The 14,541-nt window shown below is 40.5% G+C and overlaps 1 protein-coding gene across 8 annotated transcripts in view; it reads right to left on the bottom strand.

Annotated features, from left to right (window-relative positions):
* The window catches only part of CARMIL1 (capping protein regulator and myosin 1 linker 1), a 189,472-nt gene that overhangs the window by 110,976 nt on the left and 63,955 nt on the right, over positions 1-14,541 (bottom strand). For all 8 annotated transcript variants that reach the window (XM_061364712.1, XM_061364713.1, XM_061364714.1 and 5 more), the window contains exon 3: positions 1,338-1,388. In XM_061364712.1, coding sequence (XP_061220696.1) covers positions 1,338-1,388 — 51 coding nt within the window. The remainder of the gene's footprint in view (positions 1-1,337; positions 1,389-14,541) is intronic.

The raw sequence follows: 14,541 nt of genomic DNA, 5'->3' as shown, positions 1-14,541 counted from the left end.
TTTAGATACACAAAGTTTAATTTTGAACATACATTATGAACAGGCACTTTCTTCTGATAGCCTTTCTTCTATTTGTTAGCACTAAAGTCACTTTTGCTTGTACAGGGTACATACTCTTGATTTCCATGAAAACAGAAACGAGTTTTTCAACTATGTAAATCCATTTAATGAAAGGAGTTTTGAGAGGAGTCTGTAATGCTAAACTAGAAGTACAGCTATTCCTTAGTACTCCAAGTCCTAGCCTTCAAAAGCTTTTTGATGAATTACAATAGCTCTGCTATTATTTAACAGGATCACCATCACCACCTGTCCATCATCTTGCCATTGCACTTATGTCCGAGCTGTTCACCAACTGGCTCTTTGGTTCCATGCAACCCGTCACCAGACCCTGTCTTAAAACAACCTGCCTGAAAACTGAAGTGATCCAAAAGCAACTGACAGCCAACTGGTGACATCTGTGCTACAGGGTCAGGGTGATCAAGTGAGAGAAATAAATCTCAGCAGAAATTCAAGCTGGAGTCATCCTACCTGCCTGTTTGCATTTTCAAATTATAGGTAAGGATAGTCACATTTATCAGTGACCATAACTGAAAATCTGGTATCAGTCATTCCATTTATCAATTCTGGTTTGGGGTTTTTTTATAAAGCATGTATTTTTGTACTTCTATAAAGTGTATACACACACACCCCTCCATGCACACACATGTAAAACACAACAAAATAGAACATGTACCAAATTCCCATTCACTGATTTAAAGCTGGACAAGAGATGTTCTTCCATGTCAGCCATTTTCATTCATGTGGAAATTACCTTTCTCTGCTACAATTACAAATTGTCACAGGAATAGCAAAAGTAATTCACTGGCATTGGCAAGGTAGGTTGGAAAGATGCTTTTCAAAATGAACAGAAATCATCAGAAAACAGCAGAATCTAATAAAAATCAACACCATTTCTGTCTCCAAATCAAATATATTACTTTTTGATACTACAAGCTCTGGAATAACACCATCAGTTTGTTTGCACATAAACCGTTCCACTAGAAAGATCATCAGGCTCACCTCACAATTCTTCAAGTTGGTGTTTCCAACATAATTCTTCACTTATCTGCATTTCTATAAGTTAAAATTCCTCTGAATCAGTGTGTGCATATGTATATGTTGACAAATCCATTTAAGATGTCACTAACAGAAGCACCAGTCTAACTCAACACCGTGCAGTGTACCATTTCTCTTTCTTTTTAAATGGGTGAACAAGTATAACTAAAATATTCTAAGTTTATGCAAGTTAATTTGTATCTAAAAAAATTAGAATATTTATAGAAACACGGTAACTTTACCTTGGTGGGAATCCGAGATGTTAAAAGAAACGCCCGACATGATGCCAACACCTATTGAAAAAGAAACAAACAAAAGAACAGAATTTGTAAGAAGCATTTCCAGGAAAATCCTGAAACCAGAAAGAAAAGGCCTCTAGCAGAGTGAGTGTTGTTCCCTTTGCTGTCATACACTGAGGGAAAGAAAACTGGGCTCAGATCCAGTAAAGCATAGTGAAGAGACTGCTGCAATCTGATCAGCTATCAGCTAGTTAGGACAGCAATGAACTGCAAGAATTTGTTTAATCAAGCTCTCAAGAACATCTTACAGAAACCTTAATGACATTTAAAAATGAAGCAAGGATAAAGAATCCTACCAGGAAAACATGAGGTACTTAAATATAACAAAAATATACAAGATAAACATGATATTGTTAGTAACACAGAGACCATAAACAAACATTTTCTATTGGACATACTCGGTGCATTTCTAGAGTAACAATACAAAGATTTCTCACTAATACCATCTGAATTTCTTCTTCAAAAAAACAATGAAGATACACAATGGAATCAGTGAGACCAGTGACTCTGGGAGAAAACACAACGAAATAAATATTCTGGAAGTTACTGCCAATCAAAATATAATAACACACAAAAGTACCACTCCACACTCCCGTGGCACATCCCACTCACAGGCTTACACAAAGGGATGACTCATTCTGCAAAACTCCAGTATTACTTTTGATTGACCTGCTTACAGAACTAGCTACTATTGGCTAAATCTTATTCCAGACAGAAAAAAGAAATAAAATTAATCTGAACATCTGGGTCTAAGCCCCAGAGCATGTACGGAGCTCTTCCACACAGCTGGGAGCTCCTGAACCAAGGTCTGCTTGGTAAGTATCCAAGGTAAGTATCTGCTTCTGGTCAGCACATCTCAGGTGCAGAAGTGAGATAGTCAGGGGAAAGGACAGCTTTTGAAGAGCTACTTGCCATATTTACCTTCTATGTAGTGACCTACAATATTAGAGAGATCAGTGTTTGTGTGTATGTCACCACACTGGGACAGCTGGTTACAGGAAAATCATGTCACGGTCCTGTTATAAGACATTTGCCTGCATATAGGGGTTCAAGCTGCTTTATATAAGCACTGACAGGGTCCCTTTAACATGATTACAGTACACATGAGCAGTCCAAACAACAAATTTAAACTGAAACCAGGTAACCAGAAGGCTTTAATACAATTATGTTGGGAAAGGGTGTTCCAACAGAGCACATTTCAGTGTATATTCTCCTGGGAGATGTACCAGCGCTCCTAAAGAGATCTTGCTGAAAGGAACACAGCTGAACTACCCACTTACCTTAAGAAAACACATTTACATACAAAGAACTGCTGTAAGGTGATACGCCCCACTCAGCCGGTAAAGAAACTACTCTTGAGCAACAAGATGGTACAAAATGCCTGAGCCCTGTAACCCAGTAACACCGTTTTTACAGTTGAGACTGTCACAAACAAGCACGAGTCTGATTTTCACCTAAGTTCAACTGAAGGTCAACTATTACTGCAAAATTAATGTCCCGTTTTAAGAGCAGCAAGACTGTATTATGTATTTATTTATTTACACTGGCAGAATTGGCCAAGAGAAGGGTTGGCGTTTATCACGACTTTAGCTGCTAAAATCCATGAGCACGCACTGCACCCTTTGACAGGACCAGCTTTAATTTACTGCTCTCTGATTATTTCTTTGCAATCTTTTTAGAATTTTTATGTGACATCTGCATTTTAACACCCCTGTGTTTGGTCACGTTTAAGAACACAGTAGCCTCTACCTCAAATCAACTTGAGACTTGCTGGATAAGCTGGGAAACATGAACAATTTCCAGTGACCTCCTCTTTCTCGATAAGGCTGCGGTGCATAAACAAATAATGGCTATTAAGGTACCAGCTCACTCATGTCTCTGTCAATAGGTTGTTAGTACTTGCAAGGACAATGGAATATATATTATAGCCGACTTAAACAGATCACTCTATTCCTTCCCATGTGAAATTCTATGCTGGCGCCAAAGGCACACAGCATAGGAGGTGTTTTCACACTCAGAATTCAAGTCCCCCTCTTCAAGCACTGAGCTATTTTTGTGCAAGAAACTCTAGGTCTCTGTGCATTCCTCTGACATGAATAACGAGTATGTGCTTAATTGCACAATTGTCTAGGGCTTTCAGAAGTATCCTGGAGTGCTGGGTTTTATGAATAGGCAGATACTAGATTTCCTGGAGATTTTAATCTCTTCATACAGAGACACTAAAAAGCAAAAGTAGCCACCAGTTACTCTCTAGCAGTTGTCAGGCTAGAAGAGAAGATTTTGCTACCATTATGTTTGCTCTGCTCCTGGGAAACCTTGAGTATACAGTGGGAGCACCATGGTCAAAGTCTCTTTGAAAACCAAAGACACAGAGATGCAGATCCCTGTTCCTAGACAACTCTAAACAAAGCTTTCCCTTGCTCACAAACCATCAGCAATGAGCTAAGCACAGCGTATAATCCATCTTGTCTTCTGATAAGAAAATGACCATTTGTTCAGCTCAACAAGTTGCAGCCCCATTCCACAACCATCTTGTTTGGTCACAAGTAGTATCCAATCATTAATAAGTCAAAAGATCCCATCAAAAGATAAACAAGTGCAGGGTAAAGAGATTCAGAAGTGAGTTCACTCTTTAACACACCTGTAAACCAAAAGCTTTGCAAGTGATTGATGTGAAGGCAGCAAGCACATCTGAGCCAATTTTACACATAACCTGGCTGCTGCTCCATGGAAGGCATAATGGAAGAGAATTATATTTAGTTTACAGGAGCTTTACTGTCTCTTCCTACTCTGCCTTTTTTCAAGCACAAAACAGGATCATCATTTGAATGTTAAATGACTCCTACTCACACACTGATACCCAAGTTGATGATTTCTTTACATTTTTATCAATCCAAATTCCGTAATGCTCCCTACACTGCTCACAGTGCACATGAAACAAGTTAGTATTTGGAAATTAATTTGGAAACATTCACCAGAAACATACCCTGCAAATTACTTCTCCAGAGACTTGTGGCCTACAAGGTCATCTTCTATTTCTTCTATTTACCAGAATAAGTAATTTGTTTCAGAAAATAACATTAATTCGAACACAGATCCTCACTCAGTGAGTATAGCAACAAAACATAAACATAGATGCATTTTGCTATTTATTCTCAAATCCTAGCCTTAGTACCCACTAACTGCAAGTTAAATTGACAGGGTTAACACAGCCACCCTACCTGGCAGTCATTCTGGGGAAGATCATTAGAGCAACACAGCTCTGTGCTAATTGCATCTGTTTTGCCAGACAGACCACTGCAACTCAAGACACCCTATCTATATTTAAAGTGGTTTCAAATTCACAAGCAAATTAAATACATATTATAAGTTACTACTACCTTTTTCTAACTGCACAGGAATAGAGACCTCTGGAAAACACAGTGACCATACATGGCTTCATGATCAAACATAAACCAAAATGAAACCACCTCAGCACTTCATGGGCCCCGGGAGACTCTGTGATGCTCGCTCCACTCACAAGCACAGATATTCTGAAACTTCCTTCTGCTGTTTTTTATTGTTGGAACTGATTGACACAGATATTAAAAAATACCCTAGTACTTTTTTGATCAACTGTTGCAGTTTTACTTCTTAAAATGCACTCTCTAATCTCTTTCTTCCACCATATCTTCTTTTCCCCCCAGCATTTGCAATTCTGTCAAGTCTCAAAACTGCTTTGGTCTTTTCCATTACGATTTACTTAAGGAAAGAAGCATATGTGAAGTGTTTTCTAATTTAGATATCCATCATATTGAGAACTCCTTGAAGCCCAGAATACAGTTGCTTTTCTTTATATACCACTTAGTTATATACCATCCCTATTTTCATCACTATTCATTACCATTATTATCTCAAATATTATATATATTTTTTTTAAGTTTCACCACTTACTAATGCCTTTCCATCACTACTACTGATTCGATATCTAATGTACACATAATAATGTGAGGTAAAGCAGCAGCACTAATAGTTTTTGTTTTGTTAAAATAAGGATGAATCAATACCTGTTAGAGCATCCAGTCTCCCTCAGTTCCTATAGGATCGACCGTTCATCTACCACATCGCATGTCTGATGTTGTAAATGCTCCATCCTGAAGCAACTGGAGTTCGATTAGATAAAAGGCCCCTTTCAGCACCATGTTAGAGATATTAGAGCTGGTTTCAAGCGAGGCGGTCTCTGTTAAAAGCACAGAGATTCCCTACACAAAGAGGGCAGATGACATCCTGGAGGTCTTTTTAGAGGGCTGATTAGCTCAGGCACAACATGAACACCTATGCTGCTTCTGAAATGGTGGTATTGCTTGGAATATGGAGAGCTTCTTTGCAAAGTGCTAACACCAGCAAAGGAGCCCAGTCGAACAGCTTGCAGCACCACCTCCTTCACCCACAGCCCTCTCAGTCATTCGAGGTTGAATCTGACTTTGAGCATTTCCTCTTGGCTACTTTTAAGATGCCACCTATGATAAAATCATTGACAAAGCTTACTCACTCCTGTTCAAAGGATTACCTATTTACCTACCAATACTACAGCAGTCTTCTGTAGATGGGGAAGATGCTCTGGGAAAGGGTTAATGCAATTCAGCTCCTGGCATTTACACAAAAAAACCCCAGAATTTCTCTGTCCCTGAACTGACAGCCAAGTTGAACACATTCCCAGGCTTGCCCAAGTTGCTGGTGCCTGTGTGGCCAGCCAAAGACCTATGCAAAACACACCCTGGAGCAGATCCTCAGCAGCAAGCAAAGCCCTTGTTCACCCTCTGCATCAACTCTTGAGATCGTTACTTGCAGTGCAAGTAACAACTTCAGTCATCACCATGAAAAACTGCTCTGCTGCATGTTTCTCTGTGATCACTCCTGAAGTCAATCACAGCTTCCAGAACAAGGTCCCCTTGCTGGAGCCATGGACAGAGAGCCTGCTCTCCACCCTCCCATGGGCACACTGTGCAGAGCACAGGTTTTCATTTCACTGGTCCTTACCACTGCTGTACTGCATTAAAAACTCAAGGCTGATCTCTTATGGGCCACTAATTTCCGTATTTTCTGGTTGGCAAAGGATGGTACGGGAACAGCTTTTAGTTGCAATGGGATTTTACAATAAACTAGGGTCAGATATCAGAACTGCTGGCAACAAATCTGCTGCGTTTAAAGACAAGAGTTTACCGAACAAGACAGGGGACACCACAAGATGGCACAACGGAGTGCTTAGTTCAAATTTCCCTTTCAGTCTAAGTTAGAAAGCGTCCTTTTAACAGAAGCTTGTTTAGCTCTTGGAGAACTGCTCCAATATGCAGAGCAGTTTCTACTTCAGAGTCCTCCCTGGAAGATACGTTAAGGAAAAAAATATCCTCATTTTAAAATTGACAAAAACCAAGGCATGGACAAGCCAAGAAATCTGCCTAAAGCAAAAGGGCAAAATGAAGTAGCCAAGCCTGAAAGAGAAGCTTGGAGTAAACAGCTCTTAATTTTGGAGTACAGGAGAAAACAACATAGTTTGGAGGTTTATCAGCAAACTAAACCAAAATCTCTTGCTTAAGCTAGATTTGTTTGTCAGCTCCCCCAATAGCTGTAACAACACTACCATTATCACCTTCAGGAAAGATCCTAGCCCTGCACACTTTGTAATGGATGCGTGACTCAAATTGTGTTTCTTTAACACCTGGAGCACAGATTAATATAAATAGTTGTTATAGCCCTATCTGCATTGTGCAAATGACCCAGCTATTCCAGTAAAGGTGGGATTTCAGAAGACGCTGAGACAGGGGTTCACCTTTGGCTGGACACCATCAATGGCAGCAACAGGAGCAATGGACAGCTCAACTGCCAGTCCATCACCTGAAGTAGGCTGTGATGTGGTCACCAGTGATGCAGACTGGGACTCCCCTGATTCACAGACTTTACACTCAAGAATTGCATATCACATTGTTTCCATTAACAGCAGAGCTGCTTGCAGAGGGGCAGCCGGATGTGCACAGGGCTTCCTTGTTCTTTCAACCAGTCTGCCATGGAACAGATTTTCATGGCATTGTGCGAGATGTCCAACACAGAACACCTAAGCCAAGACAACCCCCTGCAGACTGCAAAACTTCCTTGATGATCCTCTTCCCACCACACAATTCCCAATAACAAAACACAGCAGTGCTGTAAACCACTAAATACCAGAAGACCTAACTACCATATTACTTAAGCCTGCTCTTAGTCATGAAAATAGGAAACAGAAGAGATGCTTTCCACAGATACAAAGTGTTCCGTGTGGCAATGGACCCAGCACATTGATCCCAGCTGGGGTGAAGAAGGGGAACGGAAGGGGTGCCAGCTCAACCATGTACATTCATTTTTAACTCATCAATGAGCATATAACCCCAAAGGATTTTTTCCTTCTCTGTACCTACTTTAAACATAAATAGGTCACTAGCACATTAATGCTAATACACCTTTATTTCAGATTTTTTCCTACTTTCATTCTCCTCTGTAGCCAACCATTACACAGATTCACTGCCTCAGTTCAGGCTACACGATCGATGTGCCACAGCAGGATACCTTCCCCACATACCAGCCTTTTATGATGCTCTAGCCCCCCAATACTCAGTTAAATAATAGTTTTAAAGCCTTCTCTTGACTTGCAATTCAAAAGGCCCCGGGCTCTAGCCTTTTCTGTGCAATATTTTTTTTATGATCTTGCATTACTTCTCTCCCTCATAAAAACAGAACATACAGGCACCCTTTAGAAAAGCTCTCCCGCAATCTATCCCTGATGGGAGTAATAAGAAACATCTGTATACCTTCCCTCTTTCTGCACAGACCCTCTTTCCTTAGGTTTACAGACAGTAGGTAAGACTGAAAGCATTTTGGTGTGCTGCATATGACGCTGTTTCTATGCAGAAGCAGCCGGAAATAGATTTTGCTACTGCAGTGCTTTTATTCTTATAGTCTTTAATTTCATCACTTAGAAATGCCGGATTAAACATTTCACACTGTTCCTTGGTGACAGGGTTGCTCTCTTTGTATGTATGTCACACACAGCCATCATGCAGAATTTTAAAGACCAGGAAACGAAGCAAAAACTTCAGGGACAGAGGAAAGGCCATTTGTCCATCAAGGAAGTGTTTTATACAAAACTCTTCTACAACCATTTGTATTTGCTTTTAGTTATCAGCAATTAAATGAAGATTTAACTAGTAAACTGCAATGCACTCAGCTCACTTAATACTAAAATAAAATACATAGACATAGTAAAACAATTCTGCTCTGTACGGAATGCCACAAACCACAGTCTCAATAATACTGACCTTGGACAGCCCCAAGAGCTCTAAGGGCCAGAGAAAGATGTTGGCCTAATAAATCTGTAGAATTAAGTCCTTTCTGTGCTCCGTGGCACAAATACATTCAAACACAAAACCAAATTCATGGGTATAGAGTTATGAAAACCTTCAGACCAAGGCAAACCCTTAAAAAAGAAACCACTGCTACAGGTGCAAGACAAAACCCTCTTCCCCATTAGGTCCAGAGGGGATTACTCAAGACCTGCTCCTCTACATCACTCCAGGAGCCTCACTGCAGTCCTCAGGTGCACTCTTATTTCTTCTTCCTTCTTTTGCTTCCCAACGGAACCCTTTTTCCATCTCTATCATCTGCAAAATACATAGTACCCGCTAGAATTAACATGACTGTGACAGCCACTCCATCTTTAATCACCTGAGATATGCTACAGGTCTTCATCTTTTTGTATTTTGACATCTTAAGACTATCAGTCTTTCAAGACAGGAATGGTGCTTAAGTGCCGCAACCAGCCACCGCAATGCTCCCAGCCTCCAAATTTGGATATTTTTGTTACACTGTTTCACATTTTATAAGAGTATCTCTTTTGCAGCTATTTTATTATTATTGTATCACATTTCTCCTCTTCTAAAGGGATCCTTTCTTTCAGAGCCCTGAAACACCTTTCCAAAATAGGAAGGAGAACAAACTGATCACCCCTCTCCCTGCACAAGAAGGCAGGACTGGAAGGGATCTCCCTTTCACTGCCCACTGCCATCTCTGCATGCAATGGGCAGTGAAAGGGAGGTTACTTCCATTATGGAGCTTTCCCATAGCTCCCATACTTTACCATTTAAGTGGTGGGAGCTGAAGATAGCTGAGGCATCCTCTGTTGGCTTACCCAATGCCAACACCCAGGGAAACGGACAAAGCTTCTTGGTCAGGCACTTTCACAGCCAGGGCGGCTAAATAACCAAGGCATGAACAATGTCCTCACCCCAACACACAGGTGCATGACGCTGGACGGATTTCTTTCTCATGAAATTCTGCACCAGATGATAAATCCCGAAGTCCCTCCCCCTGCTCCCACTCTGTATATAGCAAGCAGGAAACCCAGAGGCCAAGCCAGCTTTGGGCATTGACACAGCTGATTGCATCTGGCTTCCCCTCAGACAGAAATTCAGGAATTGCCACATTCCAGGAAAGCACTTTTGCCTCCAACATCCTGCAGAAAAAAAAAAAACCAACCCAACAAACACTTGCAGTTTCACCCCACTCCCACCATGCACACAGTATTGTCTGCCTAAGGAGGACAAGCTGCATGCGCTCAGCAAAAACCACTAAGTAACCCTGACGGAGGGTTATTGCTGTTTGTGCTGGGTTTTAAAAGTCATATGAAGTCAATTATCTAATGTTGTTCATTATTAAAAATGAATATGCTCCAGTCCAATATTAAAGCTATTTTAATACTTTCTGGTTTTGTAAGGATTCTTATTTAAGCATATCACACTAATATTGCCTGTGTTTTACTTGCACAGCTTTCTTATAAAGTACATTAAAATGACAAAATATATGTGATAATGAAATATCCCTATTTACCTGAGAACATCAATTTCTAACAGCCAAACGGAAACTAAACTTCTCAAAATGCCAGAAACCACTAAAAAAAACCAAACCAACAAACCAAAACCAGAAATTACAATGCACTTAATGCAAAATAACAAATAATTCTGCTCTTCAAACTTAGGAGCTAAGTATAACAACTGTTAACACTTGTCACACAACACTCGGTGAAGAGTCAGCTCCCAGTTGTAAAGAAGACTCCAGTGGTTTCTAAACTACCTTTGCCTCTGAAAAACTGGGAAAAAAACAGCTAGATTCCCCAAAAACCCTTCATGAGATTCTGATGCAAAGGTCTTCCAAGTCAAACTGCTTCTCAGAGCAATTCTGTGGGCGAATTTTGGTTTTGTAAGAGCTGAGCTACATGCTTGATGTTGCTTAATCATTGTTCATTTCAGAACACAGACGTCTCAGAGAAGAGAGCATCTAAAAGGTTACTCACTACTGCAAACCTGAACAAATGACTCAGCTTGCCAGTGCAAGCTACAAAAGTAAACTAGATCTTCTAGGCTTTTTCATTTTAGCTAGAACTATGACTTATGAACTCTTCAATTTGTCTTAACTTTTGCTATGGAAGTACAGTCTGCCAAAAAGGAAAGCAAACCTGAGAACATCCTTTTCTCTGTTTAGATGGTAGGTTTGCAGGCAACGCTCTGCCTTGTTCTCCAGCCAGCCAAGCCATTGGTTCCTCTCAGCCTTCCCCCCACTCATTCTGGAACTGCTTAAGTTCTGCTGACCACACCAACCTGCCCTCCAAAGTTTTTTGCTGGGAGCTCATGGAGCAGCATGAGGAGCAGCAGTGCTGGCCAGCATGAAAAGCCGAAGCAGCCTTTGGGAGCTGGTAGCACAATGCCCCAATCTCAGGAGCTGACAGACCTGCCTCCTGCAAGCCAGGCCTCAATCTCCAGCAATCACCTTCAACACACCCTAAAAATCATCCTGGGTAGACAGAACACAGATTCAAAAACTGTTATTGAGTGGTTTATGTTTGAAGGAATTTCTAACAGAGGAAAAGTTGGTATAGCACCCCAACTAAGAAGGAAAGGTGAGCACCCACCTAGCTCAGCAGCAGAGTTTGCATTGTGGTGAGACTACCTTCCCCATTGGCCTAAGCCCCACATGCCACCAGCACTGAACCACCAGATGAGCCCAGCACAGTCAAAGGCAGCTTCTATCTCAACAAACCTAGCTCAGCTTAGCAGCAATGTAGCCCAGCTGCCAGCAGCAGCAGAGGAATAGGAACATGGTGCTCTAGATGAGCTAAATGCATAACAACTTCTCCATCCCATGGGCAGGTCTTTCAGGATGAACTAAGCTCCACACTACTGTAAGTTACCCTGGTTTCACAGAAATTTAAGGCTTCCTTGAATACTACAAGTCAGAAGGTATCCTGACTTCAGCACAGACACATTTTATAGCACTCCCTTTCTCCCAGGCTCCTATTTTCCCAGGCACCACCATGCTCTTGCCATCAACACAGCTCCACTAATGAGGAAAACAGAGAAAAACTAATACAGACAAAAGTTTAAGCAGCAAGATGCCTTTAAGCACAGTACCCCCCAGGTCTATTATCTCTTCCTATTCAACAGCATGGCTGGAAACCCACTCGCTCTCCTACCACTGGAGAAATACTGCTTTTAATAAAGCTGGGAAACCTTCAGCTGAAATTCAACATATCATAAACAAAATTTTTCATGTTCTATCTTTTCAATGCTTTACCTTTTCGGCTCTGACACAAGGTGTTTACAAACACAGTTTTTGTCTTTATTATGGTATTAAGGTAGGCAGTTCCTAAGAAAAACAAAACCCTAAAGGCCTTCATCCTACTACAGAGTGACCCTTAAACACAAGTTTAAACTCACCATGTTATCACTGCAGCTTCAAAACCAATGTGAGACAAAACCCATGCTAAAATTGTCCTGAACAATCTCAAAGAAGTATTGCTGTTTTGCTGTTCTTTCTTTTTTAAGCTGTGGTTTCTTTGATTCATAATGTTGGTGAATGAGGTTTTTTACTACAAAACCAAACCTAAATGTTGGTAACTATATTTCACAGTAATGTACAAGTGTTTATTGTTTAAAAAACTACTACAAATGTTGAGTTTCCAGGGTGGACCTCACACAGTTGCTACTATTCCCTTTCCTTGTCATCTATTAGCTTCCGGTGGAATCGTAATACTTAGTTTAGGTAGCGCAAGTCCTCACAAGTGAAGTTTAGGTTTGGGTAAAGGACAATCAAGCCAAGTTTAGTTTGTAAGATAAAGGCTTACAATTGCAATTATAAGTTTATACCAATTTTAAAGTATGGTATTAACAGACACACACCAGTTCAGCTAAATTTATTTCTAATGTGGTTATCATCCTTAGCCTAATTAAGTTCACAATAACACTGATTAACTATTGCTGGAGTCATACGTCATCCATCAACTACTTAAATGCACCTGGATTCAGCCAAGTTTGCTGCTCTTCTCTCACCAGTCAGAAAGGAAAATAAACCTTCAATTGTATTGCCTAAATGGCTGATCAATATACATCATCACAACTTTTCAGCACACTTCTTGTTTACCATCACTTCTCAAGATCTTTTGTTGCTTAAAGTTCTAAGTATGTTTTCTTTTGTTGAGTGTTGATACTTCCATCACCACAGAAGTTTTGTACAAGTAAAATTAGAACTTTGGAGAGGGAAGGGGAAATCATAGCAAAGTTTCTGAATTTCACGGATTAGGTCCCCAAAACACCATAAATGAAAGATCACGGTCTTCTTAGCAGGTTTGCAGAAAATTGCACCCGACAGAACATCAGATACATTGAAGATATGAACTCTGCCCCCACACAAACATTCATATTATTGGACTATTAACTTTATTATTCAGATGAGAGCATTAATGTCAGTAAAGCACAGCCATCAAAACCTCCCACCACAACTGACACACTAAAAGAACACCCTCCCAGCCTTATTTTATCTTCCATTTCTTCTATGTCAGTGTCCTGTGATCACTCAATCTGCCTACGCTACCAGCATTTCTCACACAGCAAGTGCACCAAGAAATGAGGACAAGGAGAAGAGAGCATCCACATCAACATGCCTGTGGTGGAATTATGATTTTTTAAATTCAGGTGCATTGCAGAACTCTCACCAATCCTGAAAGAGACACTTCCCCCTTGGTCATAAATTAGATCAGAAATTAAGATATTCTGTGTCCTCAGGTATGGATTTCTCCTAAAGTAGCAGTCAAGGGAGATGGAAACAGTGAGATGCTCTGTCGATATCTATTCCATGCTAAGTAAAAGCTCCAGGAGACACTATTTTTTGCTCAAGTTTAGAAAAGCAAGGTCACCCACTACCCAATGCATTTAACTGGCATTTCACCTCAAATGATCACATTATCATGATCATATAGTACATTTTTAATGAGGCTGCTCCCAGCCTAGAAGCTATTACCATACGGACATGTGATTAAGGCCCTAATTTAAAAATGCATGTGACAGAAGCAAGTAGGTATAACTCTTTACGGAAAAGATGCCAAATACCAGTGTTTAAAATCCACAGTATCAGCACAGGACCTGTAACTTCAGCTCCTCAGTCTGACCCCTCAGAGCAGTTTCAGTAGCTGAGTGTCTCTTGTGGTTCCTAATAAAAAGCTTAAAGAATTTTGCTTTAAAACATCCAACAGTGGAGGGGGGCAGTTTCACTTTCCCACACAGAAACCTGCAAGAACTTTCAAAGTACATCACTGACCCACTTATGGCACAAACCAGTTAATTCTACGGAGTTTCTGAATCCCAGTAAATTAGCTAGGAAAACACAAGCTTCTCCTTCTCTTCAAGATTTACAGTTTATGATCTGATCCTGGTTGTAATGATCATGTCACTGCAAACACACGCTGAATGAATCACAGCTGTCTGGAAACACCGGTACTCAGTAATGCTCCCTTCAAAGGGGTCAAAGCCTGTAGACCACAGGCTTCTAGTTTCATTTCCACTCTTTGCCACATTTTTGCTTCCAGAAGGCTGCATTATCAGTCCAAAGACTACAATATCCCACACAAACCTTCATTGCTAAGGACAGTGATTTTTATTTATAGTATCTGAAATTGCTACTTATTGACAATATGCAAATACTGAAGAAGAATTTGGAAGAAGAAAATTAGGTTAAAGCTGACCAACCTCTTCAATTGTGGCTCTAGAAGATCTATTATACACAGAAAACATTAAGGTTGCACTTACACACA

This window comes from Neopsephotus bourkii, unplaced genomic scaffold, assembly GCF_033783945.1.
Source record: "Neopsephotus bourkii isolate Nb327-2 ecotype Australia unplaced genomic scaffold, CSIRO-AGI_Nbou_v1 NB_1248, whole genome shotgun sequence".
Lineage (NCBI taxonomy): Eukaryota > Metazoa > Chordata > Aves > Psittaciformes > Psittacidae > Neopsephotus > Neopsephotus bourkii.
This window is presented reverse-complemented; position numbering and strand designations above follow the sequence as displayed.